Source organism: Perna viridis, chromosome 7, assembly GCF_037379345.1.
Source record: "Perna viridis isolate PV_CMFRI_1.1 ecotype Kerala chromosome 7, ASM3737934v1, whole genome shotgun sequence".
Taxonomy (NCBI): domain Eukaryota; kingdom Metazoa; phylum Mollusca; class Bivalvia; order Mytilida; family Mytilidae; genus Perna; species Perna viridis.
The window spans coordinates 5474792-5495804 of NC_142451.1; the positions used below are offsets into that span (position 1 = coordinate 5474792).

Here is a 21013-nt window from a genome sequence, read left to right on the forward strand (position 1 = left end):
CACAAAAAAATATGAAGTGAAAGTGCAATAATTCCTGTAAAATTCGTAGAATCAAAATAGCTGCGCAATATGGTTCATCAAATATTCATGTATACTAAGGATAATATTAGTAGACAATAACTAACAAGCTTAAATCTTAGGATAATTTATGGGCTTTCTGCTGTCTTCATTATTATAACTTCATGTAGAATTTTTAATATATTTCTCATGCAGTTTTGTATTCCTATCCACTACCAGTACTTTAAAAACTAAAGTTTCACTGCTGTGTAGCTGCACAATCAGATAACTTTCACAGAGGAAAAAAACAATAAAATGTTTAACAGATGACCATAAAGGCTGAACTTCAGACAGTTACATGCATATGATGTTCATGTTACATATGTGCACTGACACAACATTCAATCATTAAACAGCTCTGAACTTGGCTTTAGGTTCAGCATACAAAGTGTAGTATTGATACACATATACATGTATGTAAAGTTTTCTAAAAGCAAAACATTGATCACCAACTTACTTTGAGACTTTGATGGAAAAAGTTCAACATCGTTAAATGCTTTTCTTAGTTTGCTCCTGGGTATTCTACCATTACCATCATCATAGCACCGAAATACTTCATATAGGTCTCTAAAATAAAGTTAAACCACAATATTTGAGTCTAGTATTCTCCCCAGGCCATTGAAGCAAAGTAAAAAGTAAAAATGACTTATTGGCAATGTGCTATAATTTTGGAGAAAAGCTTACAGGGCTGTGCTATTTCAAATATATGGGAAAACACTGTAGACATACATGTACATGTACTCACCCAAGGCAAATAACTCTCACACCTGGTATGAATATTTTTATCCAAATCTGTTGAGAATTGTAAGTGTTAAAGAGCTGACAAAACAAATTTTGAAGAATTTTCAGTTTCCATAGAAGACAAGGGAGATACATGTACATGTACACATATCTCTCATCATCAGATGCATAAATGCCTGTGACCTGTCCTGGCTGGGTAAAAAATGGTTAACTATACTTGCTGTTTTAAATATAGGATTGTATACCTTAACTGAAAAGCTAAAGTATGCTGATTATATGCCAGTAAGCACTATTTTATTTCAACACTTAAAAATTTAATATTGATTAAACATATTTCTATTGGATTGCAATGTGTTCTGTAAACTCTCAACATGATTGACTTATCCAAGTTTCAGATTTTTCATTGAAATGAATACAAATGCATAAACTATATAAAATTTCAATATCATTTAAAAATATTAAGTTCAATGTTTCATATTTATTTCCAAAATATAAAAAAATTGTTTAAAAGCAAATAATTCTATTATGTGTGTGTAGAATTTTTAAAAACATACCATTTCAAAAAGTACATTGTATGTGAATTATAAATCAAGAAATTCCAAATCAGTTATATTTAATATTACATGTATATTATTTACCTAAATTTACATGTACATGAACTGGCTTTGAAGCCACAACTGTACTGTGAGGTACATGACCAACAATTTTCGTTGTTTTTTGTTTCCAAGTTATAATTAGCCAATAAAAATTTGGGGGTTCTTCAAAACAACCTGTTATTCCAATGTTGGTACATGCATCCGTTTCAACATGAGTCAACAAAGATTGTAGTCTTTCAAACGGAAGTTTCAAGACATTAGTATTATAAATGTAGTTACATGTAGGTACATGTAACCAAATACACATTATATAAAGAGTTATGTCATGAAGCAAGCAAACAGAATAAGTTTGTTTTCAAATAAAAAAAAGATGCTGAGTTTACTCTACACAATTTTATATGGATGACATGCATAATTGCAATGAGATATGGTTTTGTATAATTGTACATACATGTATGTAGTACTGATGTATGCGCTTAAATAATGAATGTAGTGTTCGAACTGGTTTTAAACCAAGAAAAAGGGTGGGACTCACCTTTCCAAAAAGTGATGAGTCCCAGGATTCATCATGTAAAATTTCTAGTGAGAACCCTGCATGTACCTCTGAAATAAGGCTGTTCCCCCTATTGAAAGTTTCCCCATATATAAAAAAATGGCTAAAAAATAAAAGAAGGGTTCTTGAACATGAAAGAAATGTGGTACCTTTCCCAACACAATGTACCACTATGGTTTGCAGTCAGGTTTTCTGAACTATTACCCGACAACTCAAACGTAGCATGCCAGGGGTACCCCATTCTACCATCTGGGGTACACAACCCATTGGCTCTGTGGGCAGAATGCCCCAGCCCCTGGCCAGGGTTCTGACCACTATTTATTCACCTTTTACAACAAGTTTAGTGCGGGAGTCGGTATTTCTGGTATCCCGAGCTCAACTTCTCCGAGCTGAAAATTAATTTTGCCTATATCTTCTTTAAAACAAGGTAAATTTCTTAGATTTTTTCAAGAAATGTCTATGAGTACAATATGAATGTATTGAAATATTCAATTTAATGAGATAGAAATTTTCCTCTCAAGTATCGAAGAAAATATGTTTCAAAATAGGTATTTCAGCAATCCTGTTTCGGGAAAGGGAGGAAACTCGATCTAAAATCTACCTAAATTAAAGAGTGCAATATCCGATGTAGCAAGTTATGTTGGATACTAAATTAAGTAAAGCTTGCTAATTTTTTGTTATAGTTGTCTAAGCTATATTTTTGATAGTTTAATATATAATAAGTCCTCGAATCTGATTTTAACACCTTGCTTAGTTTTAACACTCACAGGCGCTTGTTTCGGTCTATGTTGGGGAAATACTATCAAACAGGAGTGGACTATCAATGCCCAAGTAGTCGACCCCTGTTTGATAGTATTTCCCCCACATAGACAGAAACAAGCGGCTGAGTTAACACTATAATTATAGACTATTAACTGATTACCTCGTCACATTTCCCCAGAATCTGTTGTTAGTGTGACTTTCAGCACTGTTTGATGAACGCCGAGAACTGGAGAAACGACCTCCCATTTAGAATAGCGTTCACATTTTTAAGTTTTTAAATTATATTAATTTTCGATTTCAATATTTTGATTTTGATTTCATCTTTCGCAGGAAGTAAAATTGGTGAAGTAACATTCGATACATGCCGGACTCGGATTTCTGCTTATTTCCGTCTATGAATGTCCCTGTAAAAACACTATGGTAAGAAATATTTTAGTTTTTCAGTTCTTCGTAATTAATTTGTAAATTCAGTATAAATTATTGTTTGCATGTCATCACAATGTAACATTATTGTAAATACAACATATTTGTAACTGTTAATGGAAGTGACTTCAATCTGTTTATACATGTACATATAGGGCAAGCCGTTGTGGAATATATTCCCCATTTATTGATATCAGTAAATTATTTATTGATATCAATAATTGATTTATTGATATTAATAAATGAATTATTGATATTTAGGATTCATTATTGATATCAATAACTTGCATTTATTGATATCAATAAATCTTCCATATTTATTAACCTGTTAATAAATATATATTAATATCAATAAATAATGACAAGCCATTGTGGAATTCATTCCCCATTTATTGATATCAATAAATAATTCATAACATGTTAATAAATATTTATCAACACGTGCATAAATGATTTATTAATATCAATAAATAGATGAATTATTAACATGTTGATAGTTATTTATTAACGTGTTGATAAATAATTTATTAATATCAATAAACAGAACGAATTATTAACATGTTATTAAATCTTGTTCCGGGAGACTTGCATGCCGGGTAATATCTAAGTTATTGTCATTTCGGTATTTACCGATTTCGGCACATGACAACGGTAAACGAGATACCCGTTATATACACTATTTTGTTACCAAACGGGTCTATGTCTGTATTCTGCTACTTTATTCAGTATGAAATTGAAACAGCTTACTTCAAGACACGCAAAGGGGTGACCATACATTTTCTGATTTATTATGCTTATTTGTATATATATATATAATAATTTTTTAAGTGTTAGAATAAATCTTAAAATTACGGTTGAAGAGTCCCATTTCCTTGAGAAAGTAATTCACTTTAAGGGCACGACACGGCTTGGGTTTTGTTGTTGATATTAAGAATTACACCTTTCTGATCACGATTAAAGAGCGTATGATGGCTCCCTCTTTAACAACGCGTTATTAATTCAGCTATTTATTGATATCAATAAAAGATTTAATAACATGTTAATAAATATTTATTATCATGTTAATAAGTTGAACAATTTATTGATATCAATAATTAATTATCAACATGTTGATAAATATTTATTAACATGTTGATAAATCATATATTAATATTTATATATATTTATTAACAGGTTAATAAATATGTAAGATTTATTGATATCGATAAATGCCAATTTATTGATATCAATAATTAATCCTTAATATCAATAATTCATTTATGAATATCAATAAATAAATTATTGATATCAATAAATAATTTATTGATATCAATAAATGGGGAATAAATTCCACAACGGCTTGCCATACAGTCTGCACATTCTTTGCTTGTAACTTATCTACGGTTATGCGGTTTTCTCACAAGGATGTAACATTCCGAGGGAATGCTTTTGTTTAAATTTATTCGGACCTTCCAGCTTCTTTATACGCATATCGTTACGAAATTATTTGTATTTCTGGTTATCTGTCGAGTCACAAATATGGCGCGGGAACAAACGTTTAGGAGGGTTAGGTTGATAAAAGCTAGTCAATTCCAGTTGCATTGACATACCGGTTAATTTTGAAGTTATTAAGCGTTATGCATTTATAAGCGATATGCACCATTGTTTTATATTAAAGGCTTTGTAGGTGGTCAAATAAACTATGTGTTTCAAAAAAGAGGTTTCATTTATACAGTGTTATACGAACGTACCACACAACAGGGTGTCGTAACAAGGTTATTTAGTCTGAATATAAGTAGTTGATAAAGACACGTAAATCTGGAAAAGTGAATACATTAGTGAGTGTTCGAACATTTTCCATCGTTTATTAAAAGAATAGCACTCGCCACCATTTATTAAAAAGAATATCACACTACTCAATTGGTTAGATTGGTATTGCTGTTTTTAGTCAGATTTCAAAGTGTTAACTGGCCATTGTCACTGAGAAACTTGCACATAAAGAAGACTACCGTTACATAACATTTTACCTCATCATTTTTATTGCATTAATGTCGTATCTTTACTTTCTCATACCTTTTAATGGGTGCACCCCGAAATGTGTAACCCGTACCCGTATCTTTTCCCGTACCCGTATCTTTCCCCGTACCCAATACTCTTTTGCCAATTTCCTCATTTATTACGTGATTTTTCCAGCTAATATATTGTACACATTTACAAAATGATATGATGGCTATGATAGATTCATTGATTTATTTCAGTATTTTCAGATTTTATGTTCCCAAAGGTCCCGAAATGTGTAACCGATAGTTATCGTACCAAACTTATCACAATCGGAACTACTCGGCCATTTCCGCTACTTCAGTGTAACTAGAAAGACTAAGGAGTTCCGATTGAAACTAATCATTGACTATTTTTCACTTTCCAGTCCGAACTTTACGTTTTCTTAAATCATTCAGAAGTTAAAACTTCACTTTACGACATTGGTTAACGTGATGAAATATTTGACACTGTTTTAAAAAGAAAAGTCGGAGTTTGAATTCCACACCGTAATATAGCACGAATACCCGTATCAGCAAAAAAAATGGATACGATCTTATCAAGAATAAAAAAAGAAATTCTCACAAAAACTTTAAACGAATCTGATGTCATTGAATATTTTAATGATATTATGGTGTTCTGATGTGATGTATATAATAAAATTGTGCAAATTACAAAAATACAGGACTTTGATTTTGGGTATGGGTATTTTGTGTTACACATTTCGGTAATTTAAAAAAAAAATCAATTTTTCGAAAAACACACACACACAAAAAAAAAATTATTAATTCTTGCCTAGCCATCATGTCGTTTTGTAAATGTGTACAGATTATCAGCTGGATATATGGCGTAATAATGAAGACATCGGTGAAAGAGTATTTGGGTACGGGGGAAAGTTACGGGTTACACATTTCGGTATGTACTCTTTTGACGTCGTAATTGTGTGGACCAAAAAGGATATCGCAAAACCAGTTAAAAAGTAGAACGCATTGGCAGTCAAAGTAAATTTTGAAATAAACAGATTGGCCATTTGAAAACGGATACAAACCGGGACATCATTCTTCTTCTTTGTACTGAATTGCTTTCATGAGCACATTTCCCCCCTTTTTTGATAATTTGTCTACTAATACAAATACAATGTGGTGTTATTTTTCAGGACAAGCGAGACATTTTTATATACCATGGACAAGGTTCCAGTAATGAATGTGTTGATATGTTAAAAACATCTTTATTAAGAAACTGCACTCATTACAACGTAAAGCTTATTCAACCAAAACAAATAATCCAAGGTATTTGTTTAGAAAATTCACATTGACTGGAAAAGTAGGATATTGCCAGGGGCGGGTCCAGGTGAGGGCGTAATGGGCGTACGCACCCCTTCTTTAAAATGAAACTATCGTTATCTGCTAAATATTTAGTATGGCAATTTGTCATATTCATTCATTCAACATGTCATAATTCTTTATAACTGAATCTTGTAATTACTCATCCCCTTCATAAAATCCTGGACCCGCCCCTGATTGCAAAGCTCCTTTTATTGTTGCGAAGAAAAAATTTCTAACAAACGTAACCTCTATTTTATTACTATTATTTTGTTTTTCTTTTTTGTTTCCCCCTTGCATCCTTTGTTTTCGGATGGAGTATTTTTTAATCAATTTTAACATCCATATAATTTTCTTTACAACAGGAGAATGGCAAGAGTCATGTGCTCTATTGGCTATTGGCGGAGGCTACGACGAGGGTTACATCAATGCTCTCGGCAAAGATGGCTTACACAAGATTAAGACATATGTTGAAGAAGGTGGATCGTTTCTCGGAATTTGTGCAGGGGCATATCTTGCTTGTCGGCGTATTGAATTTGATAAGCATGGAAAACTGGAGGTCTGTGGGTCGCGGGATTTAGGCTTTTACCCAGGTATACAACACAAAAAAAAAATGCATTTTTGTATGGCCAGACATGTAATTTGCATAAAGTTGTGGTATATTCATCGGCTTGACAAAGTGTTTAAAGCAGCTTAAAAAAAACACCATGTATAGACCTCATTATCTTCTTACACGAAAATGGATTATAATGCAAGTGCATTTCACTACATGAAGTATAAAGTCACGATAATACATGTCATAAACATTTACCAGAAATTTAGTCTTTTGTAATAAAATATAAATGAGGATTATGCTAATTTGAATTTGCAGGTACTTGTATCGGACCAACTTTCCCGGGATTTATTTATGATAGTGAAGCTGGTGCTTATACTGCTGAACTGACAATGACGAAAGACCTGTCTGACAATACAGATACACGCACTAAAGGAAGTACATGCATAGCTGATATGCACCTAGACAGTACTACTGTATACTTCAACGGTGGTGGACATTTTGTTTTGGACAGATGTGTCGAATATGAAAACATTGAAGTCATTGCTCAATACGCTAATGCCCCTGATGGTTGTCCACATGTTGCAGTGGTCAAATGTAAAGTTGGGCAGGGCGTAGTGCTTCTAAGTGGTCCTCATATTGAATATATAGCTGACAAAATGAATACCAATGACCCCTTTTTGACAAATGTAATTCCTAGACTAAAGGAAACATCGGCTTCGAGAAATGCTTTCTTTTCCATTGTGCTGAAAATGTTAAATATCTAATGCAAAATGTTTGATGGCATCTGATTACATACAATATTGGATCACCAAACAAGGAAGCTACTACAATGGAGAAACAGGGATTCCGTTTATTTATGTTGAAACAAAGTAATCATGTAGGAGTCTTGATAGGGACATACAAAAAGTATTACTTTCTGCACATAAAATGATATAAGCTTTTTTTATTTGTCCCTATCAGGATTCCATACATTTCCTTAGCATTAAAACCTATGATTTTCAACTCTTTATACTTCAATTCCCAATACTCAGCTAAAATCCCGACTTAAAAACGTTGTTACTCCTCAAAAAGATGGCACACCTAGATACAGGTATGTAGTACTTGGTAGAGATTCCAAATACTGAAGAATATGTTTCCAAAATGCAGGAATTTTTTATTCACAACATATTTGCCCTTTGTGGTGGACGCGTTTTCCAACAAAATGTCGACATTCCAAGGGAACAAATTGTGCCGCTTTACTCGCCGACCTATTCCTTCAATCTTATGAGGCTGACTTTATAGCTTATCTGATTCAAGTGATTGAACAGCGTTTAGTTAGATCCTTTGATCTCAGTTTTGGCTATATAGATGACGTATTATCGTTAAACAATCCTAGTTTCGACCGGGGATTCAGACATAGCATATACCCAAAGACCTTGATATAAAGAATAGTGCAGACACTGTTAAGTCAAGCCTCATATCTTGACCTTACAGATCGATGGGAACTATTGATTACCGCGCTAGACGTCTTACAATAAGGCTTCTGGAACAAGGTAATTTTGCTACAAGATTGAAGTCATAATTATAACAAAAGTTATATGTTCGTCATCATGAACTCGTGGATCGTTATAGTGTGTCCATTTGCACAATAAGAACCGATTTGTTCAGGGTGTCATAGTTTCCCTTTCCTCTTTTGACTACCCCGGACTATACATTTTATGAGCAAATCGGCGGGTGTTTCTAGAAAAGCAGAGGACGCGTATCCTACCGACTTTCCTGGTCCTTGACTCCAGTTTTTCGATGAATCTGAGTCGCTTATTTACTTTAGCTGCTTTGTACATATTATATTAGTCTTTGTCCTTGGATTACATTTTTTTTTATTTCCGCTAGAATCTTGGTTCCATTGATTACTCTGTCCTATCACAAAAACAATCGATAAAAAGGGAGACAAATATTTTGTTCTACAAGACACAGTGCGTCAGCCTTGGACCATATAAAACATTTTTTTTCCTGTTTCAAGTCTAAAATTGGCGAAGTGTTATAAAACAAATGTACAATTCACATGTACAGTGTATATTCTTTGTCATAATGGTACAAATGCCTTAATATCTTATCTTATGCCATTTTAAAACGAAGTGAGTTATTTATCCATCTGGATAAACACTGCCTTCCTATACACACATAGTTCCTTCTTTTCGGTGTTCTCTGTATTGTGACCGAGGAAAAAATCATGCTAATTTGGCGCGCTTTCGTAAATAGTTGAAATTTATATGTATTTTGGTGTACATTTCAATGTCGGAAGAGATACTTATAGATAACATGAAATTGAAAAGTGAAATTAAAAGTACTTAACATCTGACGGAAATAATTCTACGCATTGTGCGTTTTGATCTCGACTATCTGTATATGTCCTATTTCCTTGTTTCAGTTTCGATGACTAATACGTGACATATTTTGAAAAATATCAAACGGAGATTAAGGTTTCAAAAGGGGGTTTACTTCTGAACAAAAAAGTCCGTCAATTTCAACTTCAAGCTGTTTCTAATAGGTTAGTAAAACACTCAAGAGAGGTTGATTTTCTCGTAAAAAATATGATTTCGATAAACAATGTAGAATCTACCAATTATTTCCAATTTTTAATTTTCATTGTTGATATTCCCTTAAATATGAAATTGGCCTAATTATTATTTAGAAGACCCAACTTAACATGAACAAATTTCTGAAAAATACACGATGAAAGTTTGGAGACATTTTTTTCTGTTACTTAGCAACACTGGTAAGTCGAAATTGAATTTGACATTTGTGAAAATATTTACGAGTATAATGATAGAATTTGTATTTTAGTAATTGTAAAAAGTGTAACACTTAAAGCATATCAAAATAGTCAAACTACTAATAGACATCAGAGTAATTAGAGCATCCTTAAAATAATTCAATTATTTTTTATCAGGCTAGATCTGTTTTGTTCTTAATCCACAGGTGCATTGTATTTACAAAATCAGTTTTTCTTTTCTCGATATTTTTTGTTTGCCTGACTTTAATATGGATATTTTCGCGTAAATCTATACAAGTACCTCCCATTTTCTTCCAGATTAAATACATGCTGTTTGTTAGATTCTTTCTGTGTTTTATCACTTTGCCTTATTCCTAAATGTAAAATACCTTCACGACAATTTCGATCTTTAAAAATGCCGTGTAAACATTTCGCTTGACTGAACAAAGTATGGTTCAAAGTTTCTAGCTTCATCAGAAATTATGCAATAACAAGGGGTGGAGTCAGTGGGCACAAGACGCAAAACAGAACGATGCGAAGAAATTTAGTGCAATAATTGATTTTGTTATGCCCTACAACATTTTTAGGATTGTTAATTTGGACCATACCCCAAATTGAGTTAAGTCCGGTTGCTTATTTATTTCGAGTTTCATCGAGTATTCGTTGAGCTGTTTTGTGTTATTTATTATCATTATGTGATTTCTTGGCCGTGGACATAGTACCATTCCTTGTTTTGATTAAACTCTTTACTTTTATTAAGGTACATGTAATCTCATGTGTTACTAAAATCAATTAATGCATTTTCAAATGTTTCAATCGATGGTTTGTCGATTCAAGGGAAGTCGCGCGCCCATCATGCACACCTCAATCCGCGCCTGATCAAACTATACACAATCTTTATTTTCACCTTTCAGTAAATATTATAGCCGTGGCCAATGATACCACGCCTAATACAGGACCGATCATTATCTTTGATCATGGTGGTTTGATGTTCCCTCTTAACAACACCAGCTTTAGCACAGAATTGCCTTTAACGGAGGAGTCAACATTAACCATGGAGACACTCACAACCAAACCTATCATAATGAAACTAGATTCAAGTGGAAGGTCTTGGACAAGTGCGATTGAATCCTGCGATTTGATGAAATTTGATTTTTGTATAAGAGGCGACAGTCACTCATGCTTAGAAGAATTACCATCGCACTACAACCTTGCTGAACTACCGACAGAATTTACGGCCTGGGTTCGTTCGTTCCAGTTGTACGCCTACAGTGCTTTATTTATTAGTAAGTCAAAACCTGTCTCAACCAAAAGCAGAAATGGTTTCACAATACATTTTCATCTGACCTCGGACGATATCTGGTCAAAGACAGGTTTCCTTCATTACATATTTGATGTAACCAGTTTCGTTTTGCTGGAAATATGCACGCTTAATTTGTCATGTTTTACGTGGTGGTAAAGTACCCAGTTTACTAGTTTGTTCTAAAACACAACTTCTTAATTTTAACTTTGCTTGACTGAATTATATTTTGAATGTTCATTTAAATACGGATACCTAGCAAGTATTATGATAGAATGCATACCTACTATTCGGCACAAGTACTTCATGGGGCACAGACCATTTTTTTCTCGAGAACCAATATTTCCGTCCGATTTGTAAATCTAATTAAAATTGGTTTTTTTTTTTTGGTCAGTTTCTGGCCCCATTCATTGACAGCATCAGAAAAAAATTATGTCCAATACCACCATCTTATTACTACTAACCGATTCGATTTTTTATATGATGGTTGTATTAGGCATTCTTACTGTTAATGAATGGGCCAAGAAACTGACTAATATACGAATTTTAATCAAATTAAAAAATCGGACAAATATTTTTTTGGAAAAAAAGGACAATGCAAAGTTTTAATACTAAAATACAATCTTTCAGAATGCATAGAAATTGAAAATCCAATTGACATGGATTTTGTTATTAAACAACCAGACGTTCGTTCTATAGAAGAATGTGTTCTAAAGTGTGCGAAGGGGAACTTTGATTTCAAACATATTGGTTGGATGGTAAGTCTCATATTTATAAACCACAATGATTATGAATAATACTAGTACAATGTACTAGTACAATATGTGTACAAGTAGATGACTAATGTGACCAAAGATTTACATCGTAACTCTCATTTCTATTGTCGACAGTCGAATTAATCAGACGATGCCGATTTTGGAGAAATCGGTGAATTAAAGTGTTAATCTTGAAAAAAAAATGCCTGTTATATTCTCGTTTTTCTCTAAATGCTAATCATTAGTTCTATATTTTAAATGTATACATCAATACAGTTACAATTTTTTATTATTGATTTACATATTTCAGGACGGGAACTGTAGCTGCGTGTATCATGCTTTGGTATGATAAATATATACATCAGTACAGTTACAATTTTTTACTGTTGATTTACACATTTCAGGACGGGAACTGTAGCTGCGTGTATGATGCTTTGATTCATCAATATTCTACGTCTCATAGAATTATAGGATATCAGAAGTGTACAGGTTACCCAGAAAACTCAACAGGAATGGTTACAAACCTTTACAAAACCAAACAACGTAAGGCTAAACTGTTTAAAATCAGTTCTGGTTACAGCGACAAAATGATTTAAAAATATATTTTCTATAGTGAAATCGAATGTTTTGTTACGTAGATGTAAAATAACGCTCTCGTGTGTTTTTTATAAGTTCAAATCTGTTTTACAAATCCATTCATTTATATGACCCGTTTAAGTTTCCCGTATGCTACCTCCACTGACGATGAAAATTTGTCACTGACTGTTAAATTTAGCGAAAAATGCAGAGCAAGGGAATAAATTTCTGTTTACTATAATAATATCACATGTTTAAAAGAAATAACAATTGGAAGGCGTATTAATGATTATATACCATAGAATGAAACAGGACCACTGCACAGTCCACGATTACGAGAAGGATATGATATCAAAGTTTGTCTAAATTTAGAAAAATATGAATTTTTTTTTCTTATAATCGTCTTCTGTACTAGTCTTTAGAGAAACACGAAAGAACATTTTAGAGAAAGAACATACAAAACTTTTGGTTGGAAAAGTTTCGTAATTTTGCAAATATTTTGGGCAAAAATGTTGGTCTGAAAGCCTACATGTAGCTTTTTCATAATTTTTTGTAATTGAAACCTCCTACTTTTATCAATTGCTGAATACTCTTGGTAAAAGGTTATCATTTTGTCATTATACGTTCATGTATACTTGTTCATAGATGTTGATCTTTCATCTAAATATTGTCCAAATGGAGCCCATCTTGGATCAGGGAACATTTTCGACCAGCTCGATAAATGTAACAGTACATTAAGTTACTACTGTAAGAATTCAAGCGAAGGTAAGCAATGATTACTTCAGTAATTGGCTTCAAATAAAAAGGACTGGTCCTGGTACCACAAAAGTTAAAAACAAAGGTTAAGTCTGAGAATTGTCTAAGTTTCCATGGTAACTCCATTCAAAGTCTTCCAACTTGATGGCGTCACAAACAGTTAAAAATTTTCTCAGACTTAAGTAATTTTTCAAGTGTTTGTGGCTCTGGGGCCTGGTATCTTTTAACTATGTTAAATGTATTAAAGTAATGGACACTCCCCTCTCTTTATGAAAAAAGTAACCTTTAGAGATATGTTCAAAAAAGGAGAAATTATTCCCGAATAACGTCTTTTTAGTTCATATAGAAAAAACAATTTAGAAATTAGAAAGTAATACCGAGGAATGGTGTGTTTTTGAAAACACCAAAACATTAATACACATTACTTGCTTTTAAGGTACAGCTCTTTTTTAGATTCAGCCAGTGTGAAAGGTAAAAAAGAACAATATTACAACACATTTACATTCAAACTGGTATACTCTACTCAAAACGACAACCATCAGATCTTTACAACTCTGAAAAAAATGAGGATACTCCTCTGTAAAATATTATAAAAATGTTGTGTCTAATCTTTGCACTAATTATTCAGTTATGACATACATATAGTATTTATTCACTCCATATATATATAGTTCTTATGATACAATTGAATAAATATATAACTCTGAAGGGTTGTTTTTAATGTCGCTCAACGTCTGATTCAGATAGCAAGTCAGCTGGCACTTAAGATTCTCTAGCATACTGCGTTTTCGGTCGCTGAAATAATCCCACAAAACAGTAAATACCAAGTCCAGAATAGATCTATTTCAAGGGCGAAGTTGAACGTCCATGACAAAGAGAAAACATTAATACAAATACAATAAATAATGAATAACAGTTAATAAGTTTGTAATTTATATGTATCTATTATTATTATATTATTATTATCATTATATTGTATTATCTTTTAATATATCAAATATTCTATGAATATATTATATAATATATTATATCATATTATTTGTATTTTCAGTGAGGAAAGGAACTTGGAAAGACGCCCAAGTAACATGCACTTCTCTGAACACCCGGGTTGTCCACTTGGAAGAATTAAAGCGACTATCTTTGGCGACAGCACAATATTGGATCCAAGGTTTCAATGTTCTTGACTTAGCCCTGGGCTATGGTAGGTATAACTATATAGATCATTCATCAGATGTAAGCGTCCAAAATTGTAGAGGGGTCCAGAAATTGGGTTTGGGGTGTCCAAACCCAGAACCCTCCACATAGAGAACTTGATAAAACTTTGGAAATGACTATTTGTTCTGAAGGTGCAAAGTTTTTTAGCCTGGAATTTATTCTCCATGCTTTGTACCTCAATCCTGATTTTTTACTGTTCATTTTCTTTTGAAATAAGATTAAAACCGGATCAGTCTTTTGATTAGTGGCACCATTCAAAGACTCGTGTTGATAGATCTGTTTAAATTATACAACAAGGGTCATTTCTCACTTGAATACTCACTCTATAATGATTCGAGGGATCAACTCTTTCGGTATATTTCTAGCACTTGATTTGATGAATCTTCAATTTTTTCTGGCTGTTAATTACACAAGAAAACTTGTATATTACGGAGAAAATCGGTGACTTTATTAGTAGCTCTGAGAAGAACAGGCCTTGGTACATTTATTATTTGGTTTCAAAGTGTTTTTGTTATTTTGTTAAATTACCCTATTCACTAACTCCACTTTGGAAGCAGTCAGCAATCGTACATGTATACATGTACAATATGTAAGAGGATTTAGTTAATGAAATGAGACATGTGTACTCTGCATAATCATGTTTAGCCATAACGAAGAACTAATAACTAAATGCCAATTTTGGGATTTTTCATTGAATAGGTAGCACCAAATTGTCGTCAGTCTTAATGCAAATACATGTAGTAAATAAAAATGTATTTCATTTAATACATCTTTTCTAGACAATTTTATGGACGTCGTAACTGCTTTACATAAGGAGGACTTCGATGCTACAAAATGTACAGCTCTCAGGCGGAATAATAGTGGCGTCCTAGAATTTATGTTGGAAAATTGCGCGGCAAAATTAAACAGCTTATGCGAACGGACTACAGATATTCTAGATGGTAAGTTTATGAGCATATGAGCAACTCGATAGGTGTTTATGAAAAAGCAGAGGACGCTGACCCTACCGGTACACGTGGTCCCAGTTTTTAGTGTACGGAGTCCGAGTTGCTCGTTTACATATGTTACTTTGTATGTATTATTTTGGTTATTTTATGTTCTTTGTTTTGTGTGGCTGTTTTTCATGTCTGATCTTTGTCCCTGGATTACAGGTTACATTCATTCTATTTCCGCTAGGAACTTGGTTCCCTCGATTACTCTTTAAAGATTGATTTCTGTATTTACATGTATATCATTACAAATTACAAACCCTATGATAAATTGCAAGAATAACGTTAACATCTCCATCGTAATTTCTTTCAGAAAAGAGTTCAGACACTTCATTTCTTTATTTGAAAGTAAAAGTGATACGAAGTGATTCCAATAAACATAAGACACTAACTGCACGAGCATATATTTTAATGCATATACAGTTTTCTTTTGAACCTTTTTTTCATCGTTATTCCCGGAAATCGCCCCCATAATTCGAACTGTACATTCGTAGATTTGTTCTTTTTGAAACACAATCCAAGTGAAGTGGTACAAACATTCTTCTTATGATTGTGTTGAATCTACATGATGTTATAAAAAAACTGACAATCACAGAAATGTTTCCAGAAACAACTCTAAGAGACAATGGTCATGGAGACGTACACCTACCTACAGAAAGACACGTGACACAAGAGAAAGGTAAACTGGACACTACTTTAAAAAATATTATATCTGACCATAAGTTCGAACAAAATTAAGAAAATTTTGCAAGAAAAGTGGGATTTCCAACCACCGGAGCCCCTTCTTTGGATCCGCCACTGTGATTACATTTACGTTGATGATTTTAATCGCAACTGTATCTCTTGCAATCATCTAATAGCTATCTAGAGACAAACGTGTGTACCATTCTTTCACTGCATATATCAATTATTTATAATACTGAAAAAAATGTTGTCATTGTAATTTATTTAAAACAAGGACAAGACAGAGTGACAGAAGAAGATGTAGCAACACAACCTATTAAAGCAACGTCTAAAACGAGAAACATGGCTGACAATGTACCTACTCAGAGTATAACTGATGGATCTACCTTATTAGAAAAGCAACCAAAAAATATCAAACTTTCAGACGAAGACGATAGTGACGGTAATTATTTTGAAGCTATTAATAATATATAAAAATTGGAGTTGCATGTATAATTACAATGTCGTGGTTTTCTAAATTCAAATTTTTACGTACAATAGAAAGTAAAGTTACACACATGCGAGACAAACAAATAGAGAAAAAACGCAGAACGACGCAGGATACTTTAAAAAATGAAAGAATTTAGTAAATATAGATTGAGGGGGGGGGGGGAACTCTTGACTGACACGGAATTCCACTGCTTGATTTATTAATTCGCCTGCTTTTAAGCAAAGGTTCAATATTTGGATAAATCGGGTCTCTGGCTACATAGCAGTACGTGTGACATCCTGATATTGTCAAGATCTAAAAATTCATGCCTTACTCCTTCTATCTAGCCTTTTACAAAATAATATTTGCTTTATTACATGCTTAAAGTATGCTTTAAGTTCACGTGTAACGATAAATATCATGAAAGCAACAGGATGATTAAAAATTCAAAGCATACTAATTTTCAGTTGGATGATATGTTAATCCTACAGTTTAAGAGGTTGGAATTCCGTTCCTCCATACCCCAACCTAGGGTTAGGATGGCACCAAGTCAGAAAATAGCTTGCCAGACATCCTCTAGTCCTGCTGGAAAATTTATTACACTGGGAACATTCGATCAAACATTCCTATCTATATAATAATCATATTGTACTAATGAGTGGTGGTATTTACAACATTTTTGGCGCAATTGGATCCACCTGAAGTCATTTGTTTTTTTTTCTCTAAAAATTATATATAACATTTTATTGTATAGCAATAGAATTTCCCCATAGAAAAGTAATGCAACGTCAGCGCGCAATAAATTTCCATATTACAATAGTGTAAATATAGTTAATATTTGCGACCTTATCCATGACAAAAGTTTATTTTAAACAAGTAGGCTAAATTATATTGCCATACAATAAAAGGGTCATTGCATAAATATTGGGGAATATTATCCCTCGTAGAATACATTTTGCACTCGTAAACTCGTGCAATTAATATAAAACTCTACTCAAGATACCACCTCCCCCCCCCACCCCCAGTATCTATGCAATAACCCTATTATATACAATTATTGTATCATTTCAGGTAGAATCTTTATAGCCATAGGCATAACAGTTGGCATAGTTATTATAGTTGTGGCTGTTGTGTTAGTTCGAAGGTCAGTTTCAAATGTTATTTCAAATTTTGTCAAGTGCATGGTCAGTATTATCAAGAAATCATCTAGACCATCAAAGAGTTCGGAAATAACGAAGTAACAAGCTGATACAATCTAGGCAGTAGTCAAAAGGAATAGTCCAAATGGAAAGTCTGTTTAAAAAAAGAAATGAATGGTACAAGAATGATTAAACTGTCAACCAACCGATGTTAGATAAAACATATTATTGACTAAAGTTCGAATATTAGCCTAAATATGGTCAAAACTGCCAATACAATACAAAATACTAAAGTGCCCCAATACGGGATTTAGCCGTCCAATACGGCTTTTACCCGTATGTCATATTGGCCTGGTTAAGACGTATTGGACGAATTAGTCAATAGAGGTATAATTGCATATGGTTTTCCATATTGGCTGAGTTATTGTCCTCGGCTTGTCATATTGGACTTCGGCTACGCCTCAAGCCAATATGGCTAGCCTCGGACCAACAACTAAAGCCAATATGGAAAACGTTAAGCAATAATACTATATTACACTTCAAAGGGGATGTGTCCCACCCTTCTTGAGAAGGAAAAGTGTTAATTTTACAGTCTACAATAAAAATCATACCAATATATATATATAAAACGTACTTAGTGCATAAATAACCGAGCATCAGTCATTGGACCTAGCTGTATACACACGCCCGTCTAATATTGGCACATGTGTTTGAAATATCCAAATACATTAATCTTTTTATATATTTTAAAGGTATAGGAGACCCCCTGGAGGAAGAAAATTAATGAAAAGGAAATCGTATGTGTTACCGCAATATGAGCAGGTTGGGTATCCATTTGACGTAGAGAATGATGCATTCCAGTCACAAACTCGTCGATATTTGCCCTCGGTCATGTCCTACCCCACAGATTCTACGTATCAAGAACATGATAAAAATGTTATCTCCAAAGTGTCATACCCCACAGATTCTACGTATCAAGAACTTGATAAAAATGTTATCTCCAAAGCCGAAGGAGTTACAAATATTGCATGGGTAAATGCAACTATCCACAAAGATGCCGATGCCGTACCCATCGAAAATTCAGAAGATGACGCAAAATCAAATGTAACAGAAGAAACGGACACACGTGATGGATCGGAATCCAAACTTGGTTGTAATGAAAATCGAATGGTGTCGATGAGCATTACTGAGATTGACAGAGATGATAATGAAAGCGAACAAAGTGGATCGTTTTGTTTCCGTGATAACGACCAAAGAGATTCTGGTGAAAACCCATACCCATTGTCTGCTATTTCGATGTATGAAAGAGACACCAATGAAAGGCAACCCCTCATGGCACACGAGGATACTGTAAAAGACACAAGTTCAGATAGTCCTACTTCTCATAACTCCAAACTATTTAATGATAATATCGCTGAAAACGAGGCGAAACAAAACGGAAAAGGCCCTGATGAAGGTGCAAGTGAGGAGGAGACAAAATTAAGGTTTCAGGGTTCAGTATCTATGTCTTTCCAGGAAGGAGAATTCTCTATGTTGCGTGACTTAGTAGACATTGAGCTTAGTAAAGACAGGATATCAACAAGTGAATTTCGTAGTGATAGTCCCGTCGGTCCAGTAAATTGTAAATCTTCATGAATTCTCTGGGTTCTGTTTCTCTGACATGTAGTATAAGGGGTTCGTTGAGAATACGCATGATGTTTTGGTATGCAATTGAATTAGTTTATTGACTTAAAAGATCATTGTGTAGTAAGTATAGATCATTTTATTTCTATATTACCATGGAAACAAGGAAAACTATAAGCAATGTTCACTAACTTGATATCCCCATTTAAATTGAAATCCATAATAGGAGGTGCACAATGGGAGTGTGTAATGAAGATGTTATAAAAGTTTAATTGAATTCCATTCAGTGATGTAGGAGAGACAAGTACCCCCGTATCACCATATTCATAAATCAAAAAGTTCACGTTTTGCCATATGAAACTTCCAAATTGATTATGATCAAAATCTTTAATTGAAGATATTGAATAGAAATATGTAATACAGACTTTGTGCAAGTTTCACAAAATTCCCTTCTGTGGTGTATTAGGAGTAACGTATACGAGATGGGTACCCCATGTCACTAACTGATGATTTGATGTCCAATGGAGGCTACTACAATCATCTCAAGTATTTATATTTAAAATATTAATCCTTAATTAAACCTACTAACTGCAGAAAACAGAAATTGAATTTTGTTAATCTCTGCATGCAACCGAAGATTTCAGTTTATATACGGATATGAACCAAGATTATATACTGTGAAAGGAGACTGGGTGATCGAGGACACTACAGAGTTGTGCGTAAATTAAATTTTACTTCATGGAAAAAGTCTACTTTACTGGTGGGTGTGTTCGAATATCATAAATGTGTAAAGATTGTGTTAAGTTAGAAGAAAATTAGTTTTACAATTTGGGTTAGATTACACAAGTAGTTACTGTCAAACTGAACCTATGTAATACACGCTAAAATACACGAAAAATAAAATTGTCAAATTTCTCTGTAATAGGTTGTTTCCATCCAATATGCCAGAGACCTATAATTAAAACTTAATAACTGGTCTATGAATGTGCATATAAACACTATGCTAAGTTTGAATAATTTTGGTTCAATATTTTATATGTATCCCTAAAGCGTTATGAATGGACGGACGGGACTGAGCAGCTACTTGACTACTACAACGTTAAAGGTTGGAATTCCGTTCCTCTATACCCCAGTGGCAAGATAACCTCTAGCACTGCCGGAGTACTACAAGATATACTTTCATTGTTGGTGACACCGAAAAAAAAAGATGTTTTATCAACACACCTGATTTGCATACGGTGTCTTGTGGAACTGATAAACAGATTACTTACTCAGCATTCCTTATTGGTTATCTAGTTGTTACTTATTTATCTTTTCTTTCCGACCTCAATCACAGCATACTGTTTGATCAATGTTTTCATTCTATGACTTGAGATTTTATTAATAAAATATAGATTTTATAACTTGAATACAGACTTTATTTTTCCAATTTTTTTCAGATTTGAGATTTCTTACGATATTTCCTTGTAACTAGAGATAAAGAGCCACACCTGTCATATTTCCAATCTCATAAGATAAATAAGGCATAAAAGAGTAATGAAAATATAAGTTTGTTTTTGAAGAAACAAACGGAGATTCATTATAATTCGTATTGTCAGTAAGTAAATTGATGCGTTAAACATAATAATAATAATAAAAACAGCAATAAATATGTATCCAGTCAAACCTTTCAGTAAAACTTGCACACGGACTCTAAGTACTCTATTATAAAATTGCAATAAAATGCAAT

At 33.3% G+C, this 21013-nt stretch overlaps 2 protein-coding genes and 1 long non-coding RNA gene across 6 annotated transcripts; 2 read left to right on the forward strand and 1 right to left on the reverse strand.

Moving 5' to 3' along the window:
- Positions 1-77: 77 nt before the first annotated feature.
- LOC148611069 (uncharacterized) lies at positions 78-3010 on the reverse strand. Its single transcript, XR_015924585.1, has 3 exons — positions 2870-3010; positions 515-624; positions 78-94 (listed from the first exon to the last, which is right to left on the reverse strand). It is a non-coding gene; the product is annotated as an uncharacterized LOC148611069 (long non-coding RNA).
- Positions 2992-8028, forward strand: LOC148611070 (uncharacterized). The gene is made up of 4 exons (XM_088591184.1): positions 2992-3129; positions 6305-6437; positions 6836-7063; positions 7342-8028. The coding sequence occupies exons 1-4, from the start codon at positions 3127-3129 to the stop codon at positions 7788-7790; spliced, it is 813 nt and encodes a 270-aa protein (XP_088447310.1). The 5' UTR covers positions 2992-3126; the 3' UTR covers positions 7791-8028.
- Positions 8029-8164: 136 nt separating this feature from the next.
- On the forward strand, positions 8165-20693 carry LOC148611071 (uncharacterized). 4 transcript variants are annotated; one of them, XM_088591180.1, is made up of 11 exons: positions 8165-8558; positions 10693-11064; positions 11709-11836; positions 12238-12376; positions 13055-13174; positions 14217-14366; positions 15160-15321; positions 15977-16048; positions 16328-16495; positions 17594-17666; positions 18414-20693. In XM_088591180.1, the coding sequence occupies exons 1-11, from the start codon at positions 8504-8506 to the stop codon at positions 19294-19296; spliced, it is 2322 nt and encodes a 773-aa protein (XP_088447306.1). In that variant the 5' UTR covers positions 8165-8503; the 3' UTR covers positions 19297-20693. The 4 variants fall into 4 exon arrangements, with proteins under 4 accessions (XP_088447306.1, XP_088447308.1, XP_088447307.1 ...); XM_088591182.1 differs by lacking the exon at positions 8165-8558 and adding an exon at positions 8577-9553; XM_088591181.1 differs by lacking the exon at positions 8165-8558 and adding an exon at positions 9583-9781.
- The last annotated feature ends 320 nt before the right edge of the window (positions 20694-21013 follow it).